The sequence below is a fragment of the Hemibagrus wyckioides genome, linkage group LG14 (assembly GCF_019097595.1).
Source record: "Hemibagrus wyckioides isolate EC202008001 linkage group LG14, SWU_Hwy_1.0, whole genome shotgun sequence".
NCBI lineage: Eukaryota > Metazoa > Chordata > Actinopteri > Siluriformes > Bagridae > Hemibagrus > Hemibagrus wyckioides.
This window is the reverse complement of record NC_080723.1, coordinates 15,847,264-15,863,852: the sequence shown is the minus strand read 5'-3', so window position 1 is coordinate 15,863,852 and position 16,589 is coordinate 15,847,264. Positions and strand designations below refer to the sequence as shown.

At 38.7% G+C, this 16,589-nt stretch overlaps 1 protein-coding gene across 4 annotated transcripts in view; it reads left to right on the top strand.

Moving 5' to 3' along the window:
* The first annotated feature begins 3,688 nt into the window (after positions 1–3,688).
* Positions 3,689–16,589, top strand: part of LOC131364610 (protocadherin gamma-A11-like) — a 106,939-nt gene continuing 94,038 nt past the window's right edge. The window contains exon 1 of one of the 4 annotated variants that reach the window (XM_058407804.1): positions 3,689–6,106. In XM_058407804.1, coding sequence (XP_058263787.1) covers positions 3,704–6,106 — 2,403 coding nt within the window. In that variant the 5' untranslated portion in view covers positions 3,689–3,703. Of the gene's footprint in view, positions 6,107–6,933; positions 9,459–10,379; positions 12,934–13,494; positions 16,054–16,589 lie in introns of those variants that run through there. The other 3 variants (XM_058407789.1, XM_058407805.1, XM_058407793.1) reach the window with 3 other exon arrangements.

Sequence of the window (16,589 nt, the reverse complement as noted above, 5' to 3'; positions counted from 1 at the left end):
AGACATTGGTAAGGGATCAAGTATGCAGGTTCAACGTTTTGAAGGTGAAGTTAGTGAAATTAGATCAGGCTCTTGAAGGGGAGTAAAGCATTCTAAGCTCTGATCAGAAATAGTTATATTGTCTAAAGGGTTATCTATCAAATAATTCGGTTTTAAATTAATAGTATGAATTGTTTCCCTAATATTATCAATTTTTCCATTGAAAAAATACATGAAGTCGTTGCTGCTGCATATAGATGGTGTTCGCTTTTCTACAGTGGTTTTACTCCTAGTTAGTTTTGCTACAGTACTAAATAAAAATTTAGGCTTGATCTTCGATTAGTGCAGAGAGATACGCTGGTCTAGCAGTACTACGAGAATTTTTGTAGCACAGAAGGCTTTCCTTCCACACTAACTAAAATACTGCCAATTTAGTTTGATGCCATTTACGTTCTAGTTTTCTAGCTGATTGTTTTAAAGCTCGTGTGTGGTCATTGTACCAGGGTGATTTATTTTCTTTAATTATGTTTCCTTTTAAGTGGAGCTACAGTACATAGGGTGTTGCGAAACACTGACTCCAGGTAATCAGTCGCTTGATTAAGTTCTGTGGGGTCAGACGTGAGAATTCTGGGAGACTATTGGTAAATTTTTCTGCAGTAGCAGACGTAAATGTACCTTTAATAGGTGACGTGGCAAATTGCGCATCTCATGTCTGAGACGCATTTTAAATGAAACAAGATAGTGATCTGAGATAGCTTCTGAATGTGGAAGAATGACTATGGTTTCTTTATTTAAGCTGAATGTTAGAATAAGATCCAGCGTGTGACCATTTATTATGAGTGGGTTCTATTACATTTTATCAAACTTTGTTTGTTCAAATTCAGGCACGGTTTATAGTTTTTTATTATCCACTCACCTGCATGCTTCATTTTTCTTGCAATTTATGTTCTACCACTGCATCATGCATGCATGTTGTATCATGGGTCAAGGAAAAGTTTTTCATCTCTTTTTTTTAATCTGTGCATTTTATATGATTGAGATGAAAATAAATATCTGCTTAAATTGACTTAAACTTACTGTGATATTAAACACAGTGAAACTCCAGAGCAACCTGTGAAACTAAACTCTGTGCCTATGTATTAGTCATTTATCCATTCAGCAATTATGTGATCACTGCTATAATACAGTTTACAAAATAAGGTAACTAACTTAAGAATAGCAAATTATATTCTGAGGCATCCTTTTAAATACCGGAGCACTATTTTAACTGCTCAGTATATCACTGTTCTATCACTGAAGTAAAATGAGGGTGGTTTACAGCAACAGTCGAGTTCTGATTTAATTGTATAGTTACTCCCTCTTGTGGTGATGTTTTTGTGTGTTTGCTCGCTCTCGTGTGCTCTCTGTAGTCTCTCCTCCTTCCACTGCAACAATATGCTTTTTTGTGTGTGATTCTCTTCACATACACTCAGACTGAGTAATACATTCTACCTGCACTATATAGCCTGTGTCTCTCTAATATTTAGTGTGAATCAATAGATACTACACATATCACACATATGTATGCACATATGTATGTGTGTGTGTATATATTTGCACTGTTAATAATGTATTTGGCTTCAAGTTAGTGAGTTTTGATCATTATAGAGCAACAGCGCCAAATGGCACTTAGTCGCCTAATCATTCAGGAATATATCATCTCAGTTTGGTGTGTTATTTCTCTAAGGTAAAAGTTTCTTTTACACAGCATAGTTATAAAGACTTTGATGTTCACAATCAACATCATTTAAATAAACTTTAGTATTTTTTGACAATATAATATATAATTGTGGAAAAGCAATGATCCCACTAACCGGTGGCACTCGGATGCAAACGGGTTCCATTTTGAGTTTCCAGGAAGCTTTTCCCTCGCACTGTGACATCTGTACCTAAATGTTCATCGACTTCGATTTCTGTAAATCTGCTTTCTGACAATGGACTCTGCACAGGGGACATGTCTCCCCCACTTTTCAAAATACCTTTTTTGCCCCCCCCCCTTTTTTTTAAAATTTGCTTGTTATGATTTTTTTAACCGCACGCCGTCATCACCACGGAGGAGCAAGAGCGAGCAGGACACAGAGTCTGTCTGTGTCGATGCGCGCGTCCGCGTCTAGGAACGTCGCGTGCCCCCTCTAAAACTCTCACTGAAAGGTGTAATGAACAGGCATCGCGTTTGCGGCACAGTCAGCGATGAAACGCCAGAAGCAGCAACAGATGACTTTAATGTCATCATGGATGGAAAGGAAGAATGGAGACGTGAGTCGGTTGATTCAGTAAATTAGCTCAGGTCAGGATAATCATATTTTCATGAACATTCTGTGTAGCATGAAAACGAGTTCACTTTAAACCACTCATTTTCTGTCGGCAATGTATGACAAGCAGACTCTGGATGCTAGTTTAATGTTAGACTCAATATGATCATAACTCAGTGGTTTACATATCAGAGAACAGATGAGGTGTTTATATTTTTAATGTTTGTGAGAATCTTGCATTCTGTGTACCAAATAGATAGTGTATCTATTGTGTTATCATTTTCCCATCCTATTGGATTACAGAAGTAAGGATTACACATGATTACTTCCTACCCTGCTATAATACAGTGTTGGATGCATAAAATTATCTACTTTAGGTATTTGTGCTGCACAGAAAATTAGCACCAGGAATGTAAATATTTTAATTTGTTCATTAACTAAGAGTGGTGGTTTATGCATGAAAGACAATTAAGTAATGATCAACATTTCATATAATTCCATATTAATATAGCTGCTGTCTATCTGCAAGTGATATTACAGAACAGTGATTCACACACACAGTTCATAAAAGCTTTTTGCTTTTTCTATTCTAAAACAATGCGGTTTGGTGGATGTGTCTGACAGACGTCCTGTCATTTATTGTACATTTTCAGGTACAGCGATCAGTTTAAAATAAAAGTTTACCAGAGGAAATTGAGTCTCACGTTATTTAAATTTTACCAACACCCAAAACATTAATGGTGAACATTTTTTACTTTATAAAATGATTCTCGGAAGTCTTGCTGATCGGCCTCGATTAAACAATAAAGAAAGTAAGACATCTTTTTATATCCATAGTTTAGAAGCCTACTATTCTTTTTGACAGAATTTATCATTATAATCAACTTAATTATTTCCTGGATTTTGTATCACCATAGTCCCTAAATGTATGTAAATGCAGGAAATGGGATTCAAATCAACCCCCCCCCACACACACACACACTTCTCAAACCAAAGTTACACCCTTGACTCTGCATATAACATTTAATAAAGTCTTCTGAATCAAGGCACCTCATTGGAAAACTAACGAAAGATTAGGGAGCTTTGTAGCTTTGTAAGGATTTGTATAAAATTGTACAAATCCACTACCAGAATATCAGACTTTATACAAATTTTATGTGGTATGAATCTAGTGTCCACACAGCTTGGGTGTAGTGCACAGCATGAGCTTTGAGTGGTGCTGTGGCCTGCAGAGAGTCTTTGCTTGGATTATTGTTTCTTTTATGTATTGTGCAATGATGTGGGTGGAGACAGCTTGGTTAGATTGAGCCTAAAATAAAACTGAGTACACGCATAAATTGCTCTCATTGTGCATGTATAAAACATCGATCACGTCAGATTTTTGCTTTAACTTTTTGACAATAAAGGTTTTTCAAACGTTCCTTGTGGATATAATGTGGAAGATCGGTGGGGAACTAGGTCAGTCTTGGTATTTGTCACCAAGGTTCACCATTCTCATTTTTTGTCTGATGGTCGCCGTGAACGGACAAATCCGTTATTCCATCCCAGAAGAGATGAAACCTGGTTTGTTTGTTGGAGATGTGGTGAAAGATCTGGGCTTGGACGTTAAGAGGTTGGTATCGGGCAGGGCGCGTCTGGTTATTGATAACAGTAGGCAGTACCTAGAGCTTAACCGTAACAATGGCAATTTGGTAGTGAAAGAAAGGATGGACAGAGAGGAGATCTGTGGTCAGAAATCTCCGTGTAGCTTCGGATTGGAGATTTTGCTCGAAAATCCCCTCGAATTTTTTTCAATTACTATAGAAATCGAAGATATAAATGATCACGCTCCAGCCTTTTCCAAAAAAGAAATCAATCTTGAAACTAGTGAGTGGGCACCGGTAGGTACTGTTTTCTTGTTGGATGCAGCAACAGATCCTGATGTTGGTTTAAATACTCTTCAAAGCTACAGCTTAAAACCTACTGATTATTTTTCACTGAAGCAGCATAGTCGAGCTGACGGCAGTAAGTACGCAGAAATGGTGCTGCAGACTCCACTAGACCGGGAGAAACACAGCCAACATTTGTTAATATTAACGGCTGTCGATGGTGGAAACCCATCGCGGTCTGGAACCGTGAAAATAGTCGTAAATGTTCTCGACGCAAACGACAACCTGCCTGTGTTCACAGAACCTTTGTATAAAGCGAATGTGGAAGAGAATACAGCGCCTGGCACGCTGATTATTAAAATCAGCGCCACCGATGAAGATGAAGGTCACAACGGAAATGTGACGTATTCGTTTACCAATATGGAAGAAGCACACCAGATTTTTATCATAAATGCGAAAAACGGTGAAGTACGACTCAATGGTAATCTTGACTACGAAGCATTGCATCATTACGAAATTAATTTGCAGGCTAAAGATCACGGAGGTCTGGCAGGTACGAGTAAATTAATTATAGATGTTTTAGATGTGAACGATAATCACCCTGTCATTACCTTAACATCCTTTTCGGGTAAAATCCAAGAAGATTCTCCTCCCGGCACAATTGTTGCCTTGATCAGTGTGCAGGATTTAGACTCTGGTAAAAACGGGAACATTCATTTGAATGTTAACCAGAATGTTCCATTTACAATAAAACAATCACCACGGAAATATTATACTTTGGTTACCGATGGAGCTTTAGATAGAGAGAAAAATCCTGTTTTCAATTTGACTTTAATTGCCACTGACGAAGGCACTCCCCCTTTGTCTAATGAGAAAACTGTTATACTAGAGATCATGGATGTAAACGATAATGCACCGTCTTTTAGTAAAAATGAATATAGAACACAAATTGCAGAAAATAACTCTCCGGGCGTATCCGTCATCAAAGTCCAAGCAAACGATGCTGATAAAGGACAAAACGCACGCATAACTTACTGTCTAGTAGAGAGTGAATTCAGCGGCTCATCTGTGTCGACATATTTCTCTATTAATGCAGACAGTGGGATACTTTACGCCATCCGTTCGCTTGACTACGAGCAGGTTAAAGAGTTTAAAATACAGGTGCAAGCTCAGGATGGGGGATCTCCGCCACTCCGGAGCAATGTAACAATCTTCGTAAACGTTCAGGACCGGAATGACAACGCGCCTCAGATTCTTTATCCAGTACAAACTGGTGGCTCTCTGGTGGCTGAAATGGTGCCTCGTTCAGCAGATGTGGGATATCTTGTCACTAAAGTGGTGGCTGTGGATGTGGACTCAGGACAGAATGCATGGCTCTCATATAAACTGCACAAAGCGACAGACAGAGCGCTGTTTGAAGTGGGTTTACAGAATGGAGAAATAAGAACCGTGCGCCAAGTCACTGATGAAGATGCTGTGAAACAGAAACTCACTGTTGTAGTGGAGGACAACGGACAGCCCTCTCGCTCAGCTACGGTCAATGTTAACGTGGTAGTGGCGGACGCGCTCTCCGAGTTCTTTGACTTTACGCACGAGAAGGAATATAACGACAACCTGACATTTTATTTAGTCTTGGCTTTGACTGTAGTTTCTTTTCTTTTTATCGTGTCAATCATAACTATACTGTCAGTGAAATGTCACAGATGGAGACGAGAGCAGATGTATTACAAATCCGGTGCCAATCTTCCAGTTATTCCATATTATCCACCCCTTTATGCAGACGTAGGAGGAGCAGGAACTTTACAGCATATGTACAATTATGAAGCTTACAGAACCACTGACTCTAGAAAGAGTGACATGAATTATTCCAGACCTCCTACTGAGAGCATCATTAGTCTGGATACCGATGGAACACAAACGCTGACTCATGTGAAGAAGGACAATGTGACTAGTCATTCTCAGCATCAGGTGAGTTTGCTGTCGCTACTTTTCGCTGGATATTGGTTTTGAGACAAACAGTAGATGTAGCGGTTTTCCGGTTTCTACTACTATATTTATGCGGTTTTGTTTTACTACATATAATTACTGCATATAATTTTATTCAATACTGTTATTATTCCAAAGCCTTTTTTTAATTAAATTAGAGGCTCTAGCTTATTAATATTACTAATAGTACTACTAATTCTAATAATAATAGTAATTTCGACTTATCCTGTAATTTAGCAAGAGTGTATAATGTATTTTAGGCAGACGATTATATAGAGAAAAGAATATTACATTGCTGTTATTCGCTTTTGGCGAAGGCAAAAAGCTTTTCGCTTTTTGCAAACTTGGAGCTTATTGTTTGTGGACTACATCTTGACAGTAAAACACACCGCGCTTTCTGTGACGGAAAAATCCCAACCAAGATAAATAAGTCTCAACGGTAGAATTAAAAAACATATATTCAGTATTCGTTATTCCGAATTGGCTATTTAATGCGTGTTATATTTAACTCTAAAGTTAACAGAATTTTCTATCCCACTCATTAGCTTCACATATATTGATTTACCCCACGTTTTATTTCTGTTTCTTACATCTCAAGCACAGATATAAAGCATATTTACAATATAAACAGAAAATTGAATTCTAATGTCTAATTTCTTGTTCACCTCTTCTGGATTTTTGGACTTGCTATACCCCATACTGTCTGTAAGTGCCGCTGTTGACTTAAGCTCCTGTATTTCTTGAAAACTTGTGGTCACTCCCAGTATTTTGCAAAATACATGAGAGCAAGGGTATAAAACGGACTGGCCCCAAATTTACTCCTTCTCATTTTTGTTTCTTTTTCCAACGGAAATTTATTCATCTCTTTTTTATTTTCTTGGTGCTCTTTGTTATGGGGGATTCTGCGGTTTTCATTGGGAGTGCGCTCTGTCCTGGACAGAATGGATTTGCTTCCAAAGCGCAGCTACATGCCTTGACGCTCTTCCTCCTTACAGATGTAATTTTAGGACAAATCCGCTACTCAATACCAGAAGAAATGAAAAAAGGTTCATTTGTGGGAAATGTGGCCGAAGATTTGGGGTTTGACGCAAGGAGGATGAAAGCGGGTGGTGCTCGAATTGTCAGTGGCGACAGCAGCGAATTCATCGGACTGGATTTAGACAAAGGATTTCTGGTGGTCGGAGAAAGGATAGATAGAGAACGTCTTTGCGGGCAAACGTCACCCTGCAGTCTCAGTCTGGAAATAATCATAACAAATCCAATGCAACTTCACAGCGTTGTGATAGAAATATTTGACATAAATGATAATTATCCTACATTTACAGAAAAGGAGGTACAGTTAGAAGTATCTGAATCTACTCAACCGGGTACACTTATTTTACATGAGAGCGCAATAGACCGTGACATTGGCAAGAATTCGCTTCAGGGATATACATTACACCCGACAGATAAATTTAACCTTAAAATACAGACTGGTCCTGATGGAAAAAAATACGCTGAGTTGTATTTGCATTCTCCTTTAGACAGAGAGGAAGAGGACAAAGTGTTGCTTACATTAACTGCTGTTGATGGTGGTGAACCACAAAGATCTAGCACGCTTAAAATACGGATTTCAGTGTTAGATGCTAATGATAACGCACCTGTTTTTACGCAGAAGGAGTTTAAAGCTACTGTTCCAGAAAACGCACCGAAAGATTCCACAGTAATGAAGGTGACTGCCACAGACGCTGATGAGGACGCATACGGTCGTGTAACTTACCATTTCAATCGTATATCCGCCGACATTTCGGATGTTTTTGCAATTAATGAGAACTCAGGTGAGATAACTGTTGCAGGCCTGATTGATTATGAAGAACATAAATATTTTGAAATTGCTATTCAGGCAAAAGATTACGGTGGTTTAATTGCTACCGCGAAAATACTGATTGAAGTAGTTGATGTAAATGACAACGCCCCTATAATCTCACTGACCTCTTTTTCCAGTCCTATTTCAGAGGATTCACCTAGTGGTGTTACGGTAGCCATCGTCAATGTAAAAGATCTTGATTCCGGTAATAATGGAAAAGTAAGGTGCTCTATAAATGAGAAGATTCCTTTTACAATAAAATCGTCTTTTAAAAACTATTATACTTTATTGACGGATGGAACATTAGACAGGGAGAACACGTATGAGTATAACATTACATTCTTAGCTGTGGATGAGGGAATACCACCTCTTTCTAGTATAAAAACAGTAACACTTAAGATATCCGATGTAAATGACAACCAACCAATATTTGAGGAGAGTTTTTATTCTGTCTCTTTAATGGAAAACAATTCTCCTGGGGTTTCTATATGTTCAGTCAAAGCAAAAGATTTAGATTGGAACCAAAATGCGAAAATCTCTTATATGTTAATCGAGGGTCACTTCAATGCTGAACCTCTATCATCTTATATTTCAGTAAATGCCGAGAGTGGTGCTATACATGCTGTACGTTCGGTCGATTATGAACAGACTAAGTCAATAGAATTTCTTGTAAAGGCTCAAGACGCAGGCTCACCGTCTCAAAGTAGTAACGTTACTGTGAAAATTAATATACAGGATCAAAATGACAACGCGCCTCAGATTCTGTATCCAGTACAAACTGGTATCTCTGTGGTGGCTGAAATGGTGCCTCGTTCAGCAGATGTGGGATATCTTGTCACTAAAGTGGTGGCTGTGGATGTGGACTCAGGACAGAATGCATGGCTCTCATATAAACTGCACAAAGCGGCAGACAGAGCGCTGTTTGAAGTGGGCTTACAGAATGGAGAAATAAGAACTGTGCGCCAAGTCACTGATAAAGATGCTGTGAAACAGAAGCTCACTGTTGTAGTGGAGGACAACGGACAGCCCTCTCGTTCAGCTACAGTCAATGTTAACGTGGTGGTGGCGGACACTTTCCCTGAAGTGCTCTCCAAGTTCACTGACTTTACGCATGAGAAGGAATACAATGACAACCTGACATTTTATCTAGTCTTGGCCTTGGCTGTAGTTTCTTTTCTGTTTATCGTGTCCATCATAGCTATACTGTCAGTGAAATGCTACAGATGGAGACGTGAGCGGATGTTTTACAAATCCGGTGCCAATTTGCCAGTCATTCCGTATTATCCACCCCTTTACGCAGACGTAGGGGGAACCGGAACTTTACAGCATATGTACAATTACGAGTCTTACAGTACGGCTGACCCTAAAAAGAGTAATATGAAATTCACCAGACCTCCTAGTGAGAGCGCCATCAGTCTGGACACTAGTGGAACACAGACCCTTACGCATGCTCATATGGGGAAACCTACTCCTGTTTCTGATCATCAGGTGAGGTTTAGAAATTTGTTGCTCTATCTATCTATCTATCTATCTATCTATCTATCTATCTATCTATCTATCTATTATATATATATATATATAGGAGTGAGAGAGAGAGAGAGAGAGAGAGAGAGAGAGAGAGAGAGAGCGATTCCATTCAATGAAATGAAAAGTTTCGTTGAATGGTCGCTGACCAGGGTGCTGAAATAAAAATAATACATGTTCCGGTATAAGCATTCTGGTATATATATATATATATATATATATATATATATATATATATATATAGATATAGATATATAGATATATAGACACAGACTGGTAGTGTATATATATATATGTATGTATGTATGTAGAGAGAGAGAGAGAGAGAGATAGAGACAGAGAGATCTATCGATCGAATACTCGAGACTACATTGTCTACTTTAATAATTTCTCGATCTCTACATGATATAAAATCCATGGATCGTTTCAATGTGTGTGAAAAATTAAGTGCACTACACCTTTTTGTTCATTGGACTGCAACTGTCTTTGACCAAGATGCTAAAATGTTCATACAAGCTTGCGTTTTGTTGATTGACTTGCTTTTGCATTACAGAAAGTTGCAAGACACACTTGTTTTACATCTCTGGTCGGTCAACTGGTCGCTTCCTTATAAAGCATTGTCTTTGTGTTGTATATGCTGTTCTATGTCTATTGCTGTATTATTACAATTAAACGGGATTTGTGTTCATTACTGTTTTATCCATAAACAGATGCCCATTATTTAGATTTTAAAGTTTTGTTTAATACATCATTATAAACTCCAAGTGCCGCTGTTGGCCAGTGTCTTGCATACAGCTTGCAAAATTGCTAGCAGTGCATTCACATCCAATCACAACAGAGAGAAAGAGGAGAGTGCAGTGCGTTGGTATCACTCAGATGAAGCGGAAACAATCGTGGAAAAATACGATTTTTGAATAATTAGATTAATCTATATAGACATTGTCTATTTTACAGGCAGGTGTGGATATTTTCAGTTGGAATTTTACGCTGGATTCACAGATTGTTGGATTTGCTATACCCTGAATCTATTTGGATTTCGCCGAGGAAAATGCCAAACAGAGCAATGGCGCTGCAAGAACTGATATTTATTTGGATCTTCATTTTCAGGGCAGTGTACGGACAGGTCAGTTACTCAATTCCTGAGGAAATGCCAAAAGGCTCTTTAGTTGGTAACATTGCCCAGGACTTGGGTTTAGACAGACAAAGACTGAAATTAGGTAAAGCTCGTATTTATACGGGTGACAACGCTGAATACATCGAGCTGAATAAAGAAAGGGGAGTGTTGCTCGTTAAAGAGCGAATAGACCGGGAGTCACTGTGCGGACAGACAACGCCTTGTGCTCTGCATTTTCAAATTACATTGGAAAATCCCATGGAGCTGTTTAGTGTTACAGTTGAAATAACAGATATAAACGACAATGCTCCTCGCTTTAAAAATAACGAGAAACGCTTTGAAATAAGTGAGTCTGCGATTGTTGGGTCGAAATTTGTACTAGAGAAAGCGATAGACGCAGACATAGGTACTAACAGCCTACAGACATACACTTTAACACCAAAGAATAATTTTAATTTAAAACTTGAGAGTCAAAGTGATGGAAGCAGAAAGGTTGAAATGGTTTTACAAAAAACCCTCGATCGGGAAAATCAGGAAAATGTGTCCTTGATGTTAACAGCCATAGATGGCGGCGAACCGCAGATGTCAGGAACATTTCATGTCCATATTTCTGTCCTTGATGCGAATGACAATGCGCCTGTTTTTACAAAAGCAATGTATAAAGCTGTAGTAATGGAGAATTCTGCTAAAGGATCATTAGTAACCAGGGTCAGTGCGTCCGATGAAGACAAGGGATTGAATGGACACGTTAATTATGTAATATCTAATACTGATGCCGTATCGGAATTATTCCGAATAACCGAAAACGGTGATGTAATTTTGCTTGGTGAAGCTGACTATGAAAAAGCATCAAATTATCAAATTGATATTGAGGCCATAGATAATGGTGGATTGTCTGATTCCAGTAAAATACTTGTAGATGTGATTGATATAAATGACAACCCTCCAATCATTAATATAATATCGAGATCTAATTTAGTGAATGAAAACTCTTCGCCAAATACTGCTGTAGCGATGATAAGCGTAAACGATCGAGACGCTGGAGAAAATGGACAAGTGATATGCACCATTACTGAAAATCTTCCCTTTGAAATCAAATCAACCGGTTCAGGATTCTACAGCATTATTACTGTTAGTGATTTAGACAGGGAGAGAGAGTATGAGTATAACATCACTGTAATGTGTGCTGATGAAGGATCTCCGTCGCTCTCCAGTAGCGTTACACTCTTTTTACAGATAACAGATGTAAATGATAATGCTCCTGTTTTTGAGAAGAACTCATATGAGGCCTTTGTTACAGAAAATAACACACCAGGTCTCTACATATTCACAGTCAAAGCAAGAGACGCAGACTCGAAACAGAACGCCCGTATTTCGTACATACTTCAAGATACTTCGGTTAATGGAGTGCCTGTTTCATCTTACGTTTCCGTTAGTGCTGATAGTGGCGTTATCCATACAGTGCGATCTTTTGATTACGAGCAAATTAAACATTTTAATTTTCGTATCAAAGCGCAGGATGGGGGCAATCCGCCTCTTAGTAGTAATGTGAGTGTGAAAATTGGTATACAGGACCAGAATGACAACGCGCCTCAGATTCTGTATCCAATACAAACTGGTGGCTCTGTGGTGGCTGAAATGGTGCCTCGTTCAGCAGATGTGGGATATCTTGTCACTAAAGTGGTGGCTGTGGATGTGGACTCAGGACAAAATGCATGGCTCTCATACAAACTACACAAAGCGACAGACAGAGCGCTGTTTGAAGTGGGTTTACAGAATGGAGAAATAAGAACTGTACGCCAAGTCACTGATAAAGATGCTGTGAAACAGAAGCTCACTGTTGTAGTGGAGGACAACGGACAGCCCTCTCGTTCAGCTACAGTCAATGTTAACGTGGCGGTGGCGGACACTTTCCCTGAAGTGCTCTCCGAGTTCACTGACTTTATGCACGAGAAAGAATACAACGACAACCTGACATTTTATCTAGTTTTGGCCTTGGCTGTAGTTTCTTTTCTCTTTATCCTGTCCATCATAGCTATACTATCAGTGAAATGCTACAGATGGAGACGTGAGCGGATGTTTTACAAATCCGGTGCCAATCTGCCAGTTATTCCGTATTATCCACCCCTTTACGCAGACGTAGGGGGAACAGGAACTTTACAGCATATGTACAATTACGAGTCTTACAGTACGGCTGACTCTAGAAAGAGTAATATGAAATTCGCCAGACCTCCTAGTGAGAGCGCCGTCAGCCTGGACACTAGTGGAACACAGACTCTTACGCATGCTCATATGGGGAAACCTACTGCTGTCTCTGATCATCAGGTGAGTTTTAGGACTTTTTTGCGTTCCTGACAGATTAGCTTTTGTTAAACTGTAAATAATTTAATTACAAGATGTAATTCTTGATGTAGTTCTGTCTGGTAACGCCTAATAATAATAATAATAATAATAATAATAATAATAATAATAATAATAATAATAATAATAATAATAATAATAATTAGGGAGTTGTTTTAACGACATTCAACAGACCAGACCTGTGTGTGTATGTGTGCTTAGTGGGTGTGTACTAGTATGCGTGTAAGTTAACGATACTTTTCAAGAAGTCGCATTTGTTTTTATATTGTTTTATTTCTAACTTTACCACATGTGGGTTTATTTAAAGTTCTTTAAATAGGACTGCATCAAAGATTTAATATTTATTTGTATCCTAGTTTGAAAGTTCCATTGCATCGATAATTCTTGTTACATGCTATCTGATTTTGTAATGATTCGTTATTCCTCTAAGTGCCGCTGTTGGTTAGTGTGTGCTGATCTGAAACAAAGGCTCTCTCTTTGAGGCGTTACCAGACAGAATGAAGAACTTCAGCTCATTTGGTATTTTTGTCGAATGCGTATAGACAGGCTGCCATTGCCATTGTCTAAGGGCGAATATTTTGTTTTTGCTCCTTAGACTTATGAAACATTATTCTCATATCAGAGCAGGAATGCAATAATTCGAATATGGATGTGCTTTGTCTTTTTGGTCCATGGACAAATCGTTTCTCCGTCTGGATTTCAACATGGCGAGTGCGGCTTCTTGTTTTGTTTGCTTTTTTCATGGCCGTTGGGCACGGCCAGGTCCGTTATTCTATTCCCGAGGAGATGAACAAGGGATCTGTGGTGGGAAATGTCGTTCAGGATCTGGGTTTGGATATTAAGAGACTGAAATCTGGTCGAGCGCGTATCTTTACGGAGGACAGTCGTGAGTACATCGGTCTGAATGTGGATAAAGGCACTCTGATCGTGAGAGACAGAATAGATAGAGAGAAGCTGTGCGCTCAGGTGTCTCCATGCTCTTTACATTTTCAGATTATTCTTGATAACCCTATGGAACGTCATGGAATTGATGTAGAAATCTTAGATATAAACGATAATGCTCCTGCGTTTGCTAAAAAGGAAATAAATTTTCAAATAAGTGAATCAGCACTTCCTGGAGCTCGTTTTTCGCTTGACAGCGCTAAGGATCCTGATGTAGGTCAAAATTCACTGCAGACTTATAAGCTTCATCCAACCAATTTTTTCAGCCTTAAAATACCTTCTCATTCTGATGGCACAAAACTAGTTGAAATGATTTTGCAGAACCCTCTAGACAGAGAAAGGCAGGGGGAACACCAACTAGTGTTAACGGCGTTTGATGGCGGCAGTCCCCAAAAAACGAGCACCATAAAGATAAACGTTGTTGTTCTTGATGCAAATGACAACGCTCCAGTTTTCAGCGAATCTGTCTATAGAGTCTCTTTAGCAGAAAACACTTCGAAAGGTTCTATTATTTTAAGAGTACGTGCTATCGATGCGGACCAGGGAACAAATGGAGAAATAACGTACTCCTTTTCTCAGAGCAGTGATAGCATATTAGACCTTTTCGATATTAATAGTGTAACAGGGGCTATTTCATTACGCGGTTTATTGGATTTTGAAGAAACGAAAAAGTATGATGTATACGTGGAAGCCACTGACAGGGGTGGATTAACAGACACGAGTAAGGTAGACATTGAAATTACTGATGTGAATGATAATGTCCCTGTTATAAGTGTAATTTCGTTCTCAAACCCGATTTTAGAAGACTCTCCCCCGGAGACTATGATAGCTATGATCAACATCAAAGATTTAGATTCGGGGAAAAACGGGCAAATTAAATGTGCATTAGATTCAAATTTGCCCTTCAAAATTAAATCGTCTTCATCGAATATCTATAATTTACTCACTAATCAGCTTTTAGATCGCGAAAAAGTAGCTGAATACTACATTACAATCACAGCTACAGATGAAGGTTCACCCTCTTTTTCTACTAATAAAACCCTAACGCTTAAAATTTCTGACGTGAACGACAACCCCCCTGTTTTCCAGCGTCACTCATACACCGCTTATGTGATGGAAAATAATTCACCTGGAGTGTCTATATTTGCAGTGACAGCAACTGACAGAGACTCCGGGAATAATGCGCGCATTTCTTATTTTTTAGAAGATCTTTCTGTAAACGGAGTTTCTGCTTCGTCTTATATTTCAGTTAACGCAGAGAGCGGAGAGATTCTTGCTATTCGGTCTTTTGATTACGAGCAAACAAAAGAGTTTAATATTCGCGTAAAAGCGCAGGACGGAGGCAACCCGCCTCTCAGTAGCAACGTGAGTGTGAAAATTATTATTCAGGACCAGAATGACAACGCGCCTCAGATTCTGTATCCAGTACAAACTGGTGGCTCTCTGGTGGCTGAAATGGTGCCTCGTTCAGCAGATGTGGGATATCTTGTCACTAAAGTGGTGGCTGTGGATGTGGACTCAGGACAGAATGCATGGCTCTCATACAAACTACACAAAGCGACAGACAGAGCGCTGTTTGAAGTGGGCTTACAGAATGGAGAAATAAGAACTGTGCGCCAAGTCACTGATAAAGATGCTGTGAAACAGAAGCTCACTGTTGTAGTGGAGGACAACGGACAGCCCTCTCGTTCAGCTACAGTCAATGTTAACGTGGCGGTGGCGGACACTTTCCCTGAAGTGCTCTCCGAGTTCACTGACTTTATGCACGAGAAAGAATACAACGACAACCTGACATTTTATCTAGTTTTGGCCTTGGCTGTAGTTTCTTTTCTCTTTATCGTGTCCATCATAACTATACTATCAGTGAAATGCTACAGATGGAGACGTGAGCGGATGTTTTACAAATCCGGTGCCAATCTGCCAGTCATTCCGTATTATCCACCCCTTTACGCAGACGCAGGGGGAACAGGAACTTTACAGCATATGTACAATTACGAGTCTTACAGTACGGCTGACTCTAGAAAGAGTGATCTGAAATTCGCCAGACCTCCTAGTGAGAGCGCCGTCAGTCTGGACACTAGTGGTACACAGACTCTTACGCATGCTCATATGGGGAAACCTACTGCTGTCTCAGATCATCAGGTGAGTTTTAGGACTTTTTTTGCATTACTGACAGATTAGCTTTTGTTAAACTGTAAATAATTTAATTACAAGATTAATCTATAATTATGTATAATAATAATAATAATAATAATAATAATAATAATAATAATAATAATAATTATTATTATTATTATTATTATTATTATCATTATTATTATTATTATTATTATTATTATTATTATTAAATTATTAAAATTTTACCATTTCACTACAACAGTTTTCCTTACCTGGGAATTGTTTTAACGACATTCAACAGACCAGACCTGTGTGTGTGTATGTGTGCGTAGTGGGTGTGTACTAGTATGCGTGTAAGTTAACGATACTTTTCAAGAAGTCGTATTTGTTTTTATATTGTTTTATTTCTAACTTTACCACATGTGGGTTTATTTAAAGTTCTTTAAATAGGACTGCATCAAAGATTTAATATTTATTTGTATCCTAGTTTGAAAGTTCCATTAACCTTAAAATTTTATTTTAAGTCTTGCATCGATAATTCTTGTTACATGCTATCTGAT